This window comes from Rhipicephalus sanguineus, chromosome 1, assembly GCF_013339695.2.
Source record: "Rhipicephalus sanguineus isolate Rsan-2018 chromosome 1, BIME_Rsan_1.4, whole genome shotgun sequence".
In the NCBI taxonomy this organism is placed as follows: domain Eukaryota; kingdom Metazoa; phylum Arthropoda; class Arachnida; order Ixodida; family Ixodidae; genus Rhipicephalus; species Rhipicephalus sanguineus.
Window position 1 is genome coordinate 289,192,225 of NC_051176.1, and position 12,089 is coordinate 289,204,313.

At 41.8% G+C, this 12,089-nt stretch overlaps 1 protein-coding gene across 1 annotated transcript in view; it reads right to left on the reverse strand.

Moving 5' to 3' along the window:
- Positions 1-11,933, reverse strand: part of LOC119379221 (uncharacterized) — a 57,318-nt gene extending 45,385 nt beyond the window's left edge. The window contains exons 1-10 of the mRNA XM_037648452.2: positions 11,776-11,933; positions 11,548-11,658; positions 11,293-11,418; positions 11,068-11,196; positions 9,910-10,089; positions 4,558-4,686; positions 3,682-3,816; positions 1,897-1,946; positions 1,628-1,784; positions 100-256 (exon numbers count right to left, since the gene is read on the reverse strand). Of these exons, the coding sequence (XP_037504380.1) occupies positions 100-256; positions 1,628-1,784; positions 1,897-1,946; positions 3,682-3,816; positions 4,558-4,686; positions 9,910-10,089; positions 11,068-11,196; positions 11,293-11,418; positions 11,548-11,658; positions 11,776-11,847 (1,246 nt within the window). The 5' untranslated portion in view covers positions 11,848-11,933. The remainder of the gene's footprint in view (positions 1-99; positions 257-1,627; positions 1,785-1,896; positions 1,947-3,681; positions 3,817-4,557; positions 4,687-9,909; positions 10,090-11,067; positions 11,197-11,292; positions 11,419-11,547; positions 11,659-11,775) is intronic.
- Between the last annotated feature and the right edge of the window lie 156 nt (positions 11,934-12,089).

Genomic DNA, 12,089 nt, shown 5'->3' on the forward strand with positions numbered 1-12,089 from the left:
CCTTAGATGTCTGAGCCATGAAATTACACAGCACAAAAGAGTCTCAAGAAGCGCATATACAGTGACAGCTGAAGAGCCTTGGCACAAACTAGCACTTACATCTAACATCTGTCGTGCAACCAGCAGCTAAATGAGCTATGCTGTAAGTTGTGTCCACAGATTCACAAAAATCATCTGCTTTACTTTTGTAGAGGTCAGACAGGTTGGCTGCATTGGCATGGAGATGAGTGAGGCCGTTTGCACTGCACTCTCTTTTCTGGAATGAAAGAGGATAAAATTATTCTCCCATATTTAAGCACTTATCGAGAGGACACCCGACTTACATTATTATCAAGGTGGGCAGTTTACACAAGGAACTAAACTAGTATGAATTTTTTTTTCTCAAGTAAACAAAATGTGATGCAATTAGACCTTCTGAACTCAATGTAGTCTAACCCACTTATAATATCCACTTGCCGCAAAATTCCACTGCTATAACCAGTAATTGTTATAACTGCACTGCATGGAAAGAACAAAAATATTGAGGTGAAGGGGAAGGGAAGGCTAACAGAGCTGCTGTTACTACAACGGTGGCACTACCAGTGCCCCTCCGCTCCTCCTTCCGGCATGCACCATTACTGTCACATCCAAAAGCTCAAAATCAGTTGTAATCACTAACAGTAACGGCAAGTTATAATTGCTTCTCATAATCTCAGTACTGCTTAATGTTCATGACTTTACATGAGGCTAACCTGTATTTTCACCCCAATAATAAGGACTTCCCTTATGTACCATTAATATGACATGCCTATACAGCAGACTCTCAGTAATCGGAAATCTCTTAAATGCAATTGCTGCTTAAACGGAACTGCCTCTGATATGGCTGGTTTCGTAACTTAATTCCGCACCTGTGTTCATCTCCCAGTAAGCGTAATTCCTGTTAAACAGAACATATTTTCCTGGTCCCTTTAGGTTTCGTTTAATGAGAATCTATTGTATACTGTAAACAGGGTGTGTTTGCTGGAGCCGACGTTTCGGCAAGCAGGCTTGTCTTCTTCAAGGCTGCAACTTTAAGGCTGGAACTTGTCTTCTTCAAAGATCAGCTTGAAGAAGACAAGTCCACTTGTCGAAAGGTCGGCTCCAGCACACACACCCTGTTTATGAATTTTTCATCGCAAGCTTCCATCTTTCACTGACTCCTGCCACTTTTGGATACCCCTATATACTATAGCACAACACCAAACTACAACCCGGTAACATAACAATGAGTCGTTCCTACATGTAGTAGCAGAGAGATACATAATTTGGGAATGAGGAAGCCTTATTTGTATGCCAGTGCTTCTGACCCATTCATTTTTAGGTAGCGGGAGCTAGTCAAGCTGCTTTAGTGCAGCTTTTACTCCCGCCATCCTTCATGTAGTATGAAACATGAAAATAAAGATTCAATTCAATTCAATATAGACAGCTTGACGCGAGTTTGCCGTATCAATGTTATAACAAAAGGCAGAGCTACGAGATGTCTGAAAAAAGCTTATTTTACCCAAAATATTTTAATCTTTTCATGCTTTCACTGCTTTCATAGAGTGAGGTAATGTAGTACTGGCAATTCCAAAACGGCATATGTAAGAAAAACACCAACGGTTCTTACCAGTGGGTCTTGTTTAGCAACTTGCAAGAGGTTCAAAAAGGAAGAACTCGGCTTCATGTAGTTATGGACTATAAGTTCCACAAGAGCTATGTTCACAAGCTCTTCAAAGTTCTCCAACGTGGCTTTCATTTTTTTGCATTTTGACTCTATGCTGTTTCTGAAACGTGATGGCAACATAAGACCAACATGAGGATGAACTGATGGGGTTTAACGTGCCAACTGATAGAGTTTGACTCGCCATGGTTAAGAATACTGTAATATATACATACCCTGCCTCACTCTTCGTTGCTTTTTCCAAGTCAAGTTTGGACTCTAGAACCTAATTGCAGAGGACAAAAAAAAAATAAACAGAAAGTGTGTTAACACCGTAAAAGCTTTGTGCTTTGATGCTATAAATCTTGTCACTCAGAAAAAAAACTATCATGTAGACATCATGTACACTGTGTTAACAGCAATGGTACAGATACTTTCACCTACAACATATAATATTGCAATTCTTAATGCCCTTATGCCAAATTTACCTTGTAGATCCATAGGAAGTTTACAACTTAATGGTATCTCTGATCTTTGCCCCAAACTGAAAAACTTTGCTGTTCTGCTGTATCTTTCGAAATAAGTGTAGCATGAAATTGTGGCATTGGGCCAACAGACTTTCTTCGACCAATGCTAAAAATTTATACGCCTTGACATGAAATTATGGAATGCTGTTTTTTTTTTCTTAAACACTTTGGTTATCTTAAACAAAACACATAAATTGAATTTTGCCAGCTCTAATGTTAATGGAAATTGAAGGACTTGCATTTATTTAAGAAGAAATGCATGTTGCACGTGAGAAAACTGCATTCTTTGTTTTTGGCTGTTTGCATCTTTGCACACATTTCTTACAAGTGTCAACTTTTCATACTATCAGTCCTGATGCTCACAGTTTAAAATGGCTTAATGGACCCCAACTTCACCAAAAGAATGCTTTCCATGGATGATGACTGCCTGCTGTTACATATTGTAACGGCTTTTTTTCCCAGTAAGTGTCACTTGCTTTATCGGTCAACATCAACATAAGAGGATAAAGTTGCACATGGTCTGCTCCAGGCTCACTGTCTCAATGCATGCTTACTTCTCACTCAACTTATGGCCTGCAAGCGATGATACATATGAACTAAACTAGACTGGTTTTTCTTTTTTCTGTACATAAATGATGACACTGCGTATAGTATATAATATTGTGAATTCATGACACTGGTTGGTAGATTGTTACACTTAGTCAACCTTTCCATTGAAACTATGGAGCACACTTTACCAGGGAATGATTGCGACCTTTTGTACTTTCGCTTCACGAAAGTTGAAACACCAGTCCACAGCACAAGAATCCTGGAGTCCCTCCTAGAGCACCTTTGAGAGTATTTGTATACAAAATTCTAACCCAATCTCCACTCCCCCCCCCCCCCCCCCCAAAGTATCTCTTTCCCTCTTACATTCCAAATGCTAACCAACAAAAGGAGAAGCTATACCCATTCGTCTTCGTCAAAGCATTATTATCATTAGCAGTCGGAAGCTACCTTTTCATATGATGAGGCAACGTTATTAATAGTCTTATACAATTTAAGAAGGCAGGAGGGGCACCACCGAGATAACCGAAGCGTGGCAACCGATTGCCTCTGCGACTAAAAAAATAGTCCTGCTCATGTACTCGGCGATGTTCTCCTAATGCAGGGTCACACACTGTCCAACTTATTGCATCAGTCTGGAGCACACACTTAATGGTTCAGGCTTGTGTGCATCCACCTTCGAGGTGAAAATGCCGCTGCCTTCTAAAGTTGTATCCGACTACAAATATTACTAACCCATAGGTGTTGTAATGTCATGAGATGTTGTGCTCCGAATCTACCTGACACAATTTCTCAGACACTTAATGTTCTTTCGTTTTTCTGGCAAGCTGTGAATGACATATCCAAAAAAAAAAATGCAACTATTGTGTGCAAATATTGAAAGCTTTCGATAAACAGGGCCTACAAAATGTCCATAATAAAAAAATGCCTCTGTTCCCAGCACACCACCTGCTTGTAAGCAGTGATCAGCTTGTCACGGTCCGCTTCTGGGCAGAGGTGGCATACTGACATCCCATGGCTAGTCACAGCATCCACAGCAGAGTAAAATTCAGCCCCCAACTTGTGACCTAAGTGGTACAGAGCCTGAAAGAGTGAATTTAATAAATTACCACTGGTAAACTTGCCACAAGAACGAGAGAAAAAAAAATGAAGTGGTAGGGAATCAAGTATACAGTGACGCTACAGTGGATGAGTTGCAAAAACCACAAGGCAGCTTTCCCGCACTACAAAAATTCATGCACAATGGTGCTGCATCCCGTCCTCGCTACAATTGTTATGCACAGCATACAGTTTCACGCGTTTGGCGATGGCTAAATTAGAGAGCAGACGTGACACGAGCTCGCGTGAATGCGAGCGCACGTCGTGTCTACCTTAAACATGAATTGCAGCATGCACGGAATGCACCACCATCATGCATGAATTTTAGCAGTGCAGGAAAGCCACCTTGGAAGGTTTCACATCTCGTCTAAAGAGTATGGTTAAATAATTCCACCTCCCCTCCCCCAACTTTAGCACTCTGGCAAAGAATACACTTCAGCACAGCTGACACCTACATCCTGCTCAATGCTGCCATGAAACCAAGTACAGAGGCAAGAGCACCAAGAACTACTGACATCACGGCATAGGCAAGGCAGATGGATGCATATGTGCAATGATGAGATAAGCCTTGCCAATATCAAACAAATGACAACATACACAGTAACCAAATGAAGCTAAAGTGGATGAAGGCTACTAACAATTCCATGACAAAGAGTAAGGCCTTTTTTTTACCATTACAACCTAATCCCCTGCACATTTTGCTGTTCTAAACAATGCAGTACATACCTCATCCACCTTCCCAACAAAGGCACCCATCCACCCATCTAAGAAGTCATAGGAAGAAACACTGCAGGCGAAGTCTCGTAACTTGGACAGCCACAGGCCTGCTTGACGAACAGCAAAGCACCAAAGTATCTAGAAGATAATGTTCATCAATTTTACAGGACATCAGAAATACTGAATATGTCAGCTAAATCACAAACAAGTGAAAGTGCACCCCTTAAATGTTCATACTTGGTCAGCAAAGACCCACCAAGCCAGCAATTAATGTGAATGGTACAATCAAAGACAAGAGTTGTGCTTAGGAACCAGTTTTGACCCCTGTTCTGCTGCTTTTGTAAATATAGTATTTGTAGCATTAGCAAACAACATTAGGAGCAATGAGTTCCCAGCAAGGGCGTCCGTAGAACGTGTTGCAGGGGGGTGCAAAAGGGGGGGGGATATAGCATTGACAGCTTTTTTTTTTTTTTCACTGCCGTGACATGACCTGCAAGATTAATCAATATTGTGCAACATGCGAAATTGGTTGGAAATAGAGATAGGCCGGGATCTGAGTGTGCTAATCAAGCTGTGTAGCTCATTGCTACCGCATAGAAAAATATTATCCGAAATTCCAGGGAGGGGCAGCTGTTCCCCCTTGCACCCCCCTCCGGACGCCCATGGTTCCCAGACATGGCCAACCACTGATAAACAAACAGCACCAACCTATCACTGATCCCCCAAAACATTTAAATGCAACATCATGGTTTGCCAGCCTCCAAGTACAGTCATATTCCATTTAGTGTGACAATGTTTAATTCACCTTTACCTTTCATATGGCCTCCTCATGGCTAAACTTTGCTTTGGTTAAGTGTGTGACAAACTTTCATGCCTCCATCAGGAGCAGTGGCCATATCGACGGCTAATAATTCAAGAGTACGTACTTTGGGTTGCACCGCCAGAGAAAGCATATGGCTGACGATCCAGTAGGACAGTCCAAATGAACAAGGTATAACGAAACTGGGCTAGTGGCTCAAAGTACGCCAATCAGCGATGAAGCATTAATACATATTTCAATGCCATATACCTGCAAACCTACCTTCGACTACTTCCACTGTTTCAGAGGCACTCGGTGGCCACAGCTTTTGTAAGAGACTACCTTTGTACAGAAATCAAATACTATAGTCCCAAAATATTTGTGTATTCGCATGCTTGTTTCCTTTTGAGAATTCTGGAGAACTTCAGTAATGTGCTTGATTGGACTTGCTGGTACGTAAATGGAATAGAATCAAACAGAGCTTCAGACAGTATGAAGCAAGAATGAAGTGAGAACTTCAGCACACTTGTTTAACAATGTGGAAAGATGCGCAAGCCACAGTTCTTCAATCATACACGAGTTCCACAACTACCCACAAGCTACATGTATCTGAATCCAAACACAGCATTCATCAAAATCAGAGATCTACTGATTGTGGTGCCACCTGTCAGTGTAGAAACAAACTAATAAGTGGCATTTTCATGTGTTTTACATTGCACAGGATTGCAAGCTCAAAGCGAGCAGTGTGTTTATGATGTGGTTTACTTTTTGCAGATGGTATCGTGGCCACAGAACTCTGACCTTTCTTGAAAGCACTTCTCCTAAGTCTTGCTGCAGTAACTTGCACAACGACAGCAAAGACTACAGCGATTCATTTTTTTTTATTTTCGTAGCTCTCATGTTCAACTTTCAACTAACTTAATTTGCTTTATCATCATATATATATATATATATATATATATATATATATATATATATATGTGCAGTCACGCTTTCACTCGCTTTTGTAGGGCTTTTGCTCCAATAGACATCAGTAAGCAGAGTCATGCGAACGCTGCCTTTTTTATGCTCTCCAAACTGCCGGCAAAGCTCCGCACAGGCTTTTCATGACATCTGCTGTGCCAGGGGATCATCTTCTTTGTCTTCTTCTTTTTCGCCTCGGTTTCACGTTTTTGCAAAGACAAAGTGAGAGTCACATGAATGCCGGTTTTTGTCATTTTTTAATCACGCAAACACCACAACGACATAGCAAACGTGCAGTTTGCGCACCTGGAGCCACGAGGTGTGCAGCTGTTTTTTTTGTGTGTGTGTGTGATTCATGTGCTTTTTTGTATCATACGCTGGCTTTTTGCCACATGACCCCTCTCACGAGTTATTTAAGGCTTTCGCCTTAATAAAAACTGCATGCTCAGTTCTCACACAATCCCTTAAAAGCGATTTTGTCAAAAATGTGAAGCATGGTTATATCTTAAAAGTACTTCTTGAAGGCCTAGTTGGTGCATGGTTAGATCACAACATAAATGGTTGAACTAAAAGTACTGAACACCTTCAAACAAGTGTGAAGATGCTGTCAAACCTCCAAAATAATGAACTCTTTCCAGGAACTGCAGTTTCACATCACCATGCAGCAGTACCATCCTTCAAGACCAAGATGAGTTGCCAACGCCAAAAAATCAAATTGGTTTTAAGCAATGTTCAAAAGAAAATATGTGAACGATACCATCACAAAGAGGCGTGGAAAACAGAGAAAAAATGAAGATGGCACAAATTATGCCAGTGTTACAAATGCTTCCAGATGACAACAGCAGTGACAATATACTATAACTGAAACACAAACAGCACTCTGCATTAAAGGGACACTAAAGGCAAATATTAAGTCGACGTTGATTGTTGAAATAGCGGTCCAGAAACCTCGTAGTGCTGCTTTTGTGCCAAGGAAGTGCTTATTTTGAAATAAAATCACGTTTTTAGTGGTCCGCATCGCGTTAGCGCGCTTCAAATCTCCCGCCTGAAAATACGACTTTGATACGTCACTGCTGCCGTGCCCAACGTTGCCCGCTTTTACTGCGCGGCCGCCGACACTAGTAGCAGCCGAGCGGAAGTAGCGGGACCCACAGTAGCAACAACGGCGCTGCGGCAAAGACTTGCTCGGATGGGCACATTCAAAGCCTTCACCACGTTGCGGTTGGTCTCGTAATCCTCAGTAGGAAAGTGCAGCGAGCACAGACGCAGAGGTTTTGACTGTTTAGCACACTGGCGCAATGGCATGACACTAAGCCACTTCGAGCGTAAGGGTTCATTCCGCGGCACCCAGTGAAAAGACACACCGGTTTCCTTGCTGCAGCACTGGCGTTGTGCACCATTCGGGCATCCGGCAATATCACACGCATGCGGCATGTTGTCGAACTCTCTGTCAGAGCGACTTTCACGAGCGCGCAAAACACGCACGGCAGTACGCGATCCCAAAACCACCACTGAGACGGGCGAGGCGCAGTTCGGCGAAAACGGAACCTTTGAACCACGCGCGCCGTTCCCCATGGCAACGCCACGGAGGTTTTGTTTTCCATGAATCAAGCGGAAACGAGCAAACAGCATTTTATTGCGTCTTTTGATGCTCGGAATGTTCTTTTTTACTGCTGCTAGTTTGATTACTAGTGATTTATTGTAGGCCGACTTCCATACGTCATCGGGATCACTTCGAAAATGTCCCACTCGTGGCGCTCATCATGTGATACATTTAGCTTAATTTCTCGGTAAGTAGGGCACTGCTGTTGATAATATTGCCGTTTTAAAAGTTGTCATACATTGGGCTTTCATTCTGACATAAATTGTTATTTGCCTTTAGTGTCCCTTTAACGGTTCTTTGCAATGGCACACTTATAGCACTGACCGGATTTCAGGCGAGTAATTAGTCTTGCAAAATTCTAGCAGTCTTGGATAGCACCTGCTTGCAAAAATGTTAAGATCCAGTACAACAAGCACTTTCAAGCACATAGTTTTTAATTTTTAGATAACACAAATTTTCACTAATTTTCATTCAACCTAGTTGTGCATGTCAGGAATGGGCTTGAATAAATGGAAGTAAACCGAACACAGCAATAGTGAATGAATGCACAATATGTGGTCCCAAGACCTACTTCATATCAGACAGAGTATTACCTTAGTGACCAGGCCACGCCGGTTTCCTTTAAAAATTGATATGTGCATCATCCAAAACAACTTTTATGGACTAAAAACAGTAAAGAAGTCCCAAACAAATAATGGGAGAAATGCACAATCACAACACACACTAATATGACCTCCACTTCAGGAAAGCCTCACCAATCAAAAGCACCACCTGTACATCCAATTCATACCAAAATCATCACCTTTCGTCAAGGAAGCACTGGATTCTAGTAGAGCTGTGCGAATAGCAAAATTTTTGGTGCGAAGCAAATTCGAATATTGAAGTGTGAGTGCGAATCGAATGGAATATTTTTCGAATATTTGTAGAATATTTTTCGAATACTTCGAAGCGAAATTACAGCTAGAGAGGATTCCTAAGCATATTCTTATGAGATAGCAACATGAAAGTGTTTCTTTTGCTAGGTATATGAAGCACTGGCGGGGTGGTGTTTCATAGTTGTCTTATCAAGAATGAAGCAAAGTAGAGGCCGAATTCTATTTATGTACATGATTTGATGCAACTGAAGTGTTGCTGACAACACTTTACACGCGATAGGAAAAGATGATATTTCCTCAGCCTCTCCTCCTCTTTCAATTTCTGTGGAAGCCCAACTGATGTGGTGGACAGGGGTGTGCTCCCTTCAAGTCCGGAGTTCCAAATCTGCCTCGTAGACGTCGATATATAAGAACATCTGAAATTTTGGATGTTAAAAAGCTTCGGCTTCCGTTTTTTCGGACTTCCTGCTCAAATTTCAGGTCCAAAACAGCATTAATTGAGCCCCCACTTCTGCCACATCTTTCATCTCCATGTTGGAACCAGCGTTTTCTCGAGTTAGTACATTTGTGACCGTAGCAGAGCTTGAAAGGCAATTTTGCCGCAATACCGGTGTGTGATGATGTGAAGCATATTGAAAATCTAGGGACCTCTTCCAATCGGACGTTGACTGTGTCTTGGCAAAGTTCGACCGTAACGGAGCTTGAAAGGCAGCTTTGCCGCAATACCAGGGTGTGATGAGGTGAAGCATATTGAAAATCTAGGGATCACTTCCAATCGGACGTTGTCTCTTGGCAAAGTTCAACCGTAACGGAGCTTGAAAGGCAGCTTTGCCGCAATACGAGAGTGTAATGATGTGAAGCACATTGGAAATCTGAAGGGGTCACTTTCAATCTGACGTTGACTGTATTTTTTGGGGGGAAGTTCGAATAGTTCGAATAGTAAAATTCCAGTGCGAATTGAATCGAATAGCAAACACTATTAGAAAAATATTCGAAATTTCGAATATTCACACATCCCTAGATTCTAGTGCAACTATATAGTACTTTTTTTTCCTTGAATGTGCACTAGGCCATATGAAATTACTTAGAAGAAAGAGGAGTATACTTTTTTTAAATCGTACCTTTACATGCCGGCTGCCTGTATACTTGGAGAGAAGCTGGCTAACAGACACCAAAAAGTATAGGTAAAACTTCTGTACTGCTGCGGTGTCCACAAAGCCATCAAAGATACATCGCTGAGGCAGCGAGGAGACCCTCTTCTGGGCTTTTTTCAAGAACAGCAACACATTTTTGAAGGCTTTCTGAAATAAAAGGAGGGATTGACGCAGCTCCGAAAACAGCCAAGGGTTCGACGAACACTGGTCTGGCCAGATGGTAAGTTAGAAAAACTAAAGTTTAAACAAAATCTGAAACAATTGCAACACAAATTCTCAATAAAATATCAAAGCCTGGCCTGTGCCATTTGCACACAGCTGACCAAAGGCCTTCATGCGACATGGAATGAAACGAGGAAACAACTAACTGCATATTTACTGTCTCGCATAAACGGCAGCAACTACCCAAACATATGTCATATCCTGTGGAATGCGATGATCTACCTCCTACGTGACCACATGCCACTACCCTATCTCCACCCCTTAATGCTGGATGGCTGAGTATGGCTTCCACACTCCAGCAGAAAGAAAACCTGGCAGCGTACATTCTAGGTGACATCAAGCAAATTGACGGAGCTGTCCTGAACTAAGGCTATCTGTGCATTCATCTGCTGACTGACAAGAAGCTTATCTTTTTTCCTTTTCAGAAGTGTTGTTCTAACTATGTCCTCTTTATCTCTCTTCTGACTGCAATGAAATAAACAAAAAAGACTGCCAAAGTATTGCAACCTCTTTTATTCTTAATGACCACAATCTTTAATTAAAGAAATTTGAATACATGGCAGTCTCATGTGAGAAAAACTCAGCAAAGTTTAAGCAACTTCTCGCATAAAATACCACTCATGACTTTCTTTAAATAAAAGGACAATAGATTTATCTGCCCGATGAAGCATACAACTCTATTCAAAGAGATCAAAAACAGCAATCAGTTCCCAATAGATACTTTGTTCTTTTTTTTTTTTTTCTGACAGGATTCTGTACACCTTGGTGGAGGACGCTTTCAGCATTTGACTCCTTCAGTCAAACAGCTGTTTTTTTTGTTTCTTCATATTACCGGCCTTTACAAAGATTGTCTGAGTTTATAAATTACCCTGATTTTATCATCCAAAATAAAAGATAACTTACTATGATCCTTGCAAACACATCCACATCTTGACTTCCATGCAATGATTCCAACTCTTGTACACTTTCGATGGCAGTGTCGTGAGCCTTTTCCAGAGCTGCCAGCTCATATTCTTCCAGAGACGTAAGAAGCTGGAAACAAAGAATTATCAGTCTCTTCGTTTTTCTTAGCGCACACAGCTGATCTGTTACGAAACGCTTAGTTCTTCCATATATCCGAAGGATTACCTCAAGGCTCAGAGGCACAGCACACTGTCTTATAAAAGGTAAGTGCTGTCTTTTCTGAGCGCAAGTCCTTAGTTCCGCGATTCCTACTTTAAGCTTATGCTTCAATGGATCCAGGCTAGCCTGCAACTGAAATAAAAACAGCGGTGAGTGTGCATCACGGCAGCGCTCGCTCGTAATTATGTGTTCTCGCTATGGAGAACAACGTCGAGTACATTTAAAATACAATAAAAAAGAATCAAGGAGGAGAATACTTACGGCTTCATCTCCGTATTTATCAGCTGTGTCTAATATCGAAAGGATAGAGTCTACCACTCCTTCACTACAGCGCTTCGCAGTGCTGTCTACACTTACTGCCAGCTTGTTAACCTGCAAAAAAGAAAGTGAAAGTACACAGATCTGTTTAGGGACAGCAATCAGAGTAATGTGTTCATCGATTACGACCGTTGCGTTACGTGTTTATCACATGTGTGATTGGTAACTTACCGACTCAGCCAAGTTCAATACCAGCGACATAAATTCGCGGTTTCTAGATAGCATTTTAAGCTGATCTTCCATAATCTTAAGACTGTTTTATATGCAGCATAAGGTGAATAAGTTCAGGTTGAATTCAACACGCACTTATTTAAAACTTCGCGCTGTAGCCACTGTAGCAAGGAAATGGAAATGTCGTTTCGTACCTGGTACGGCTATGTATGGCTCGCCTTGGCGCCTTGGCTAGCATGCATATTCTCACACCCAGAGAGCTCGCGCCGGAATCCCAGAGCATGCTCTAGCGGACATGCCCCGTTTACCGGCGT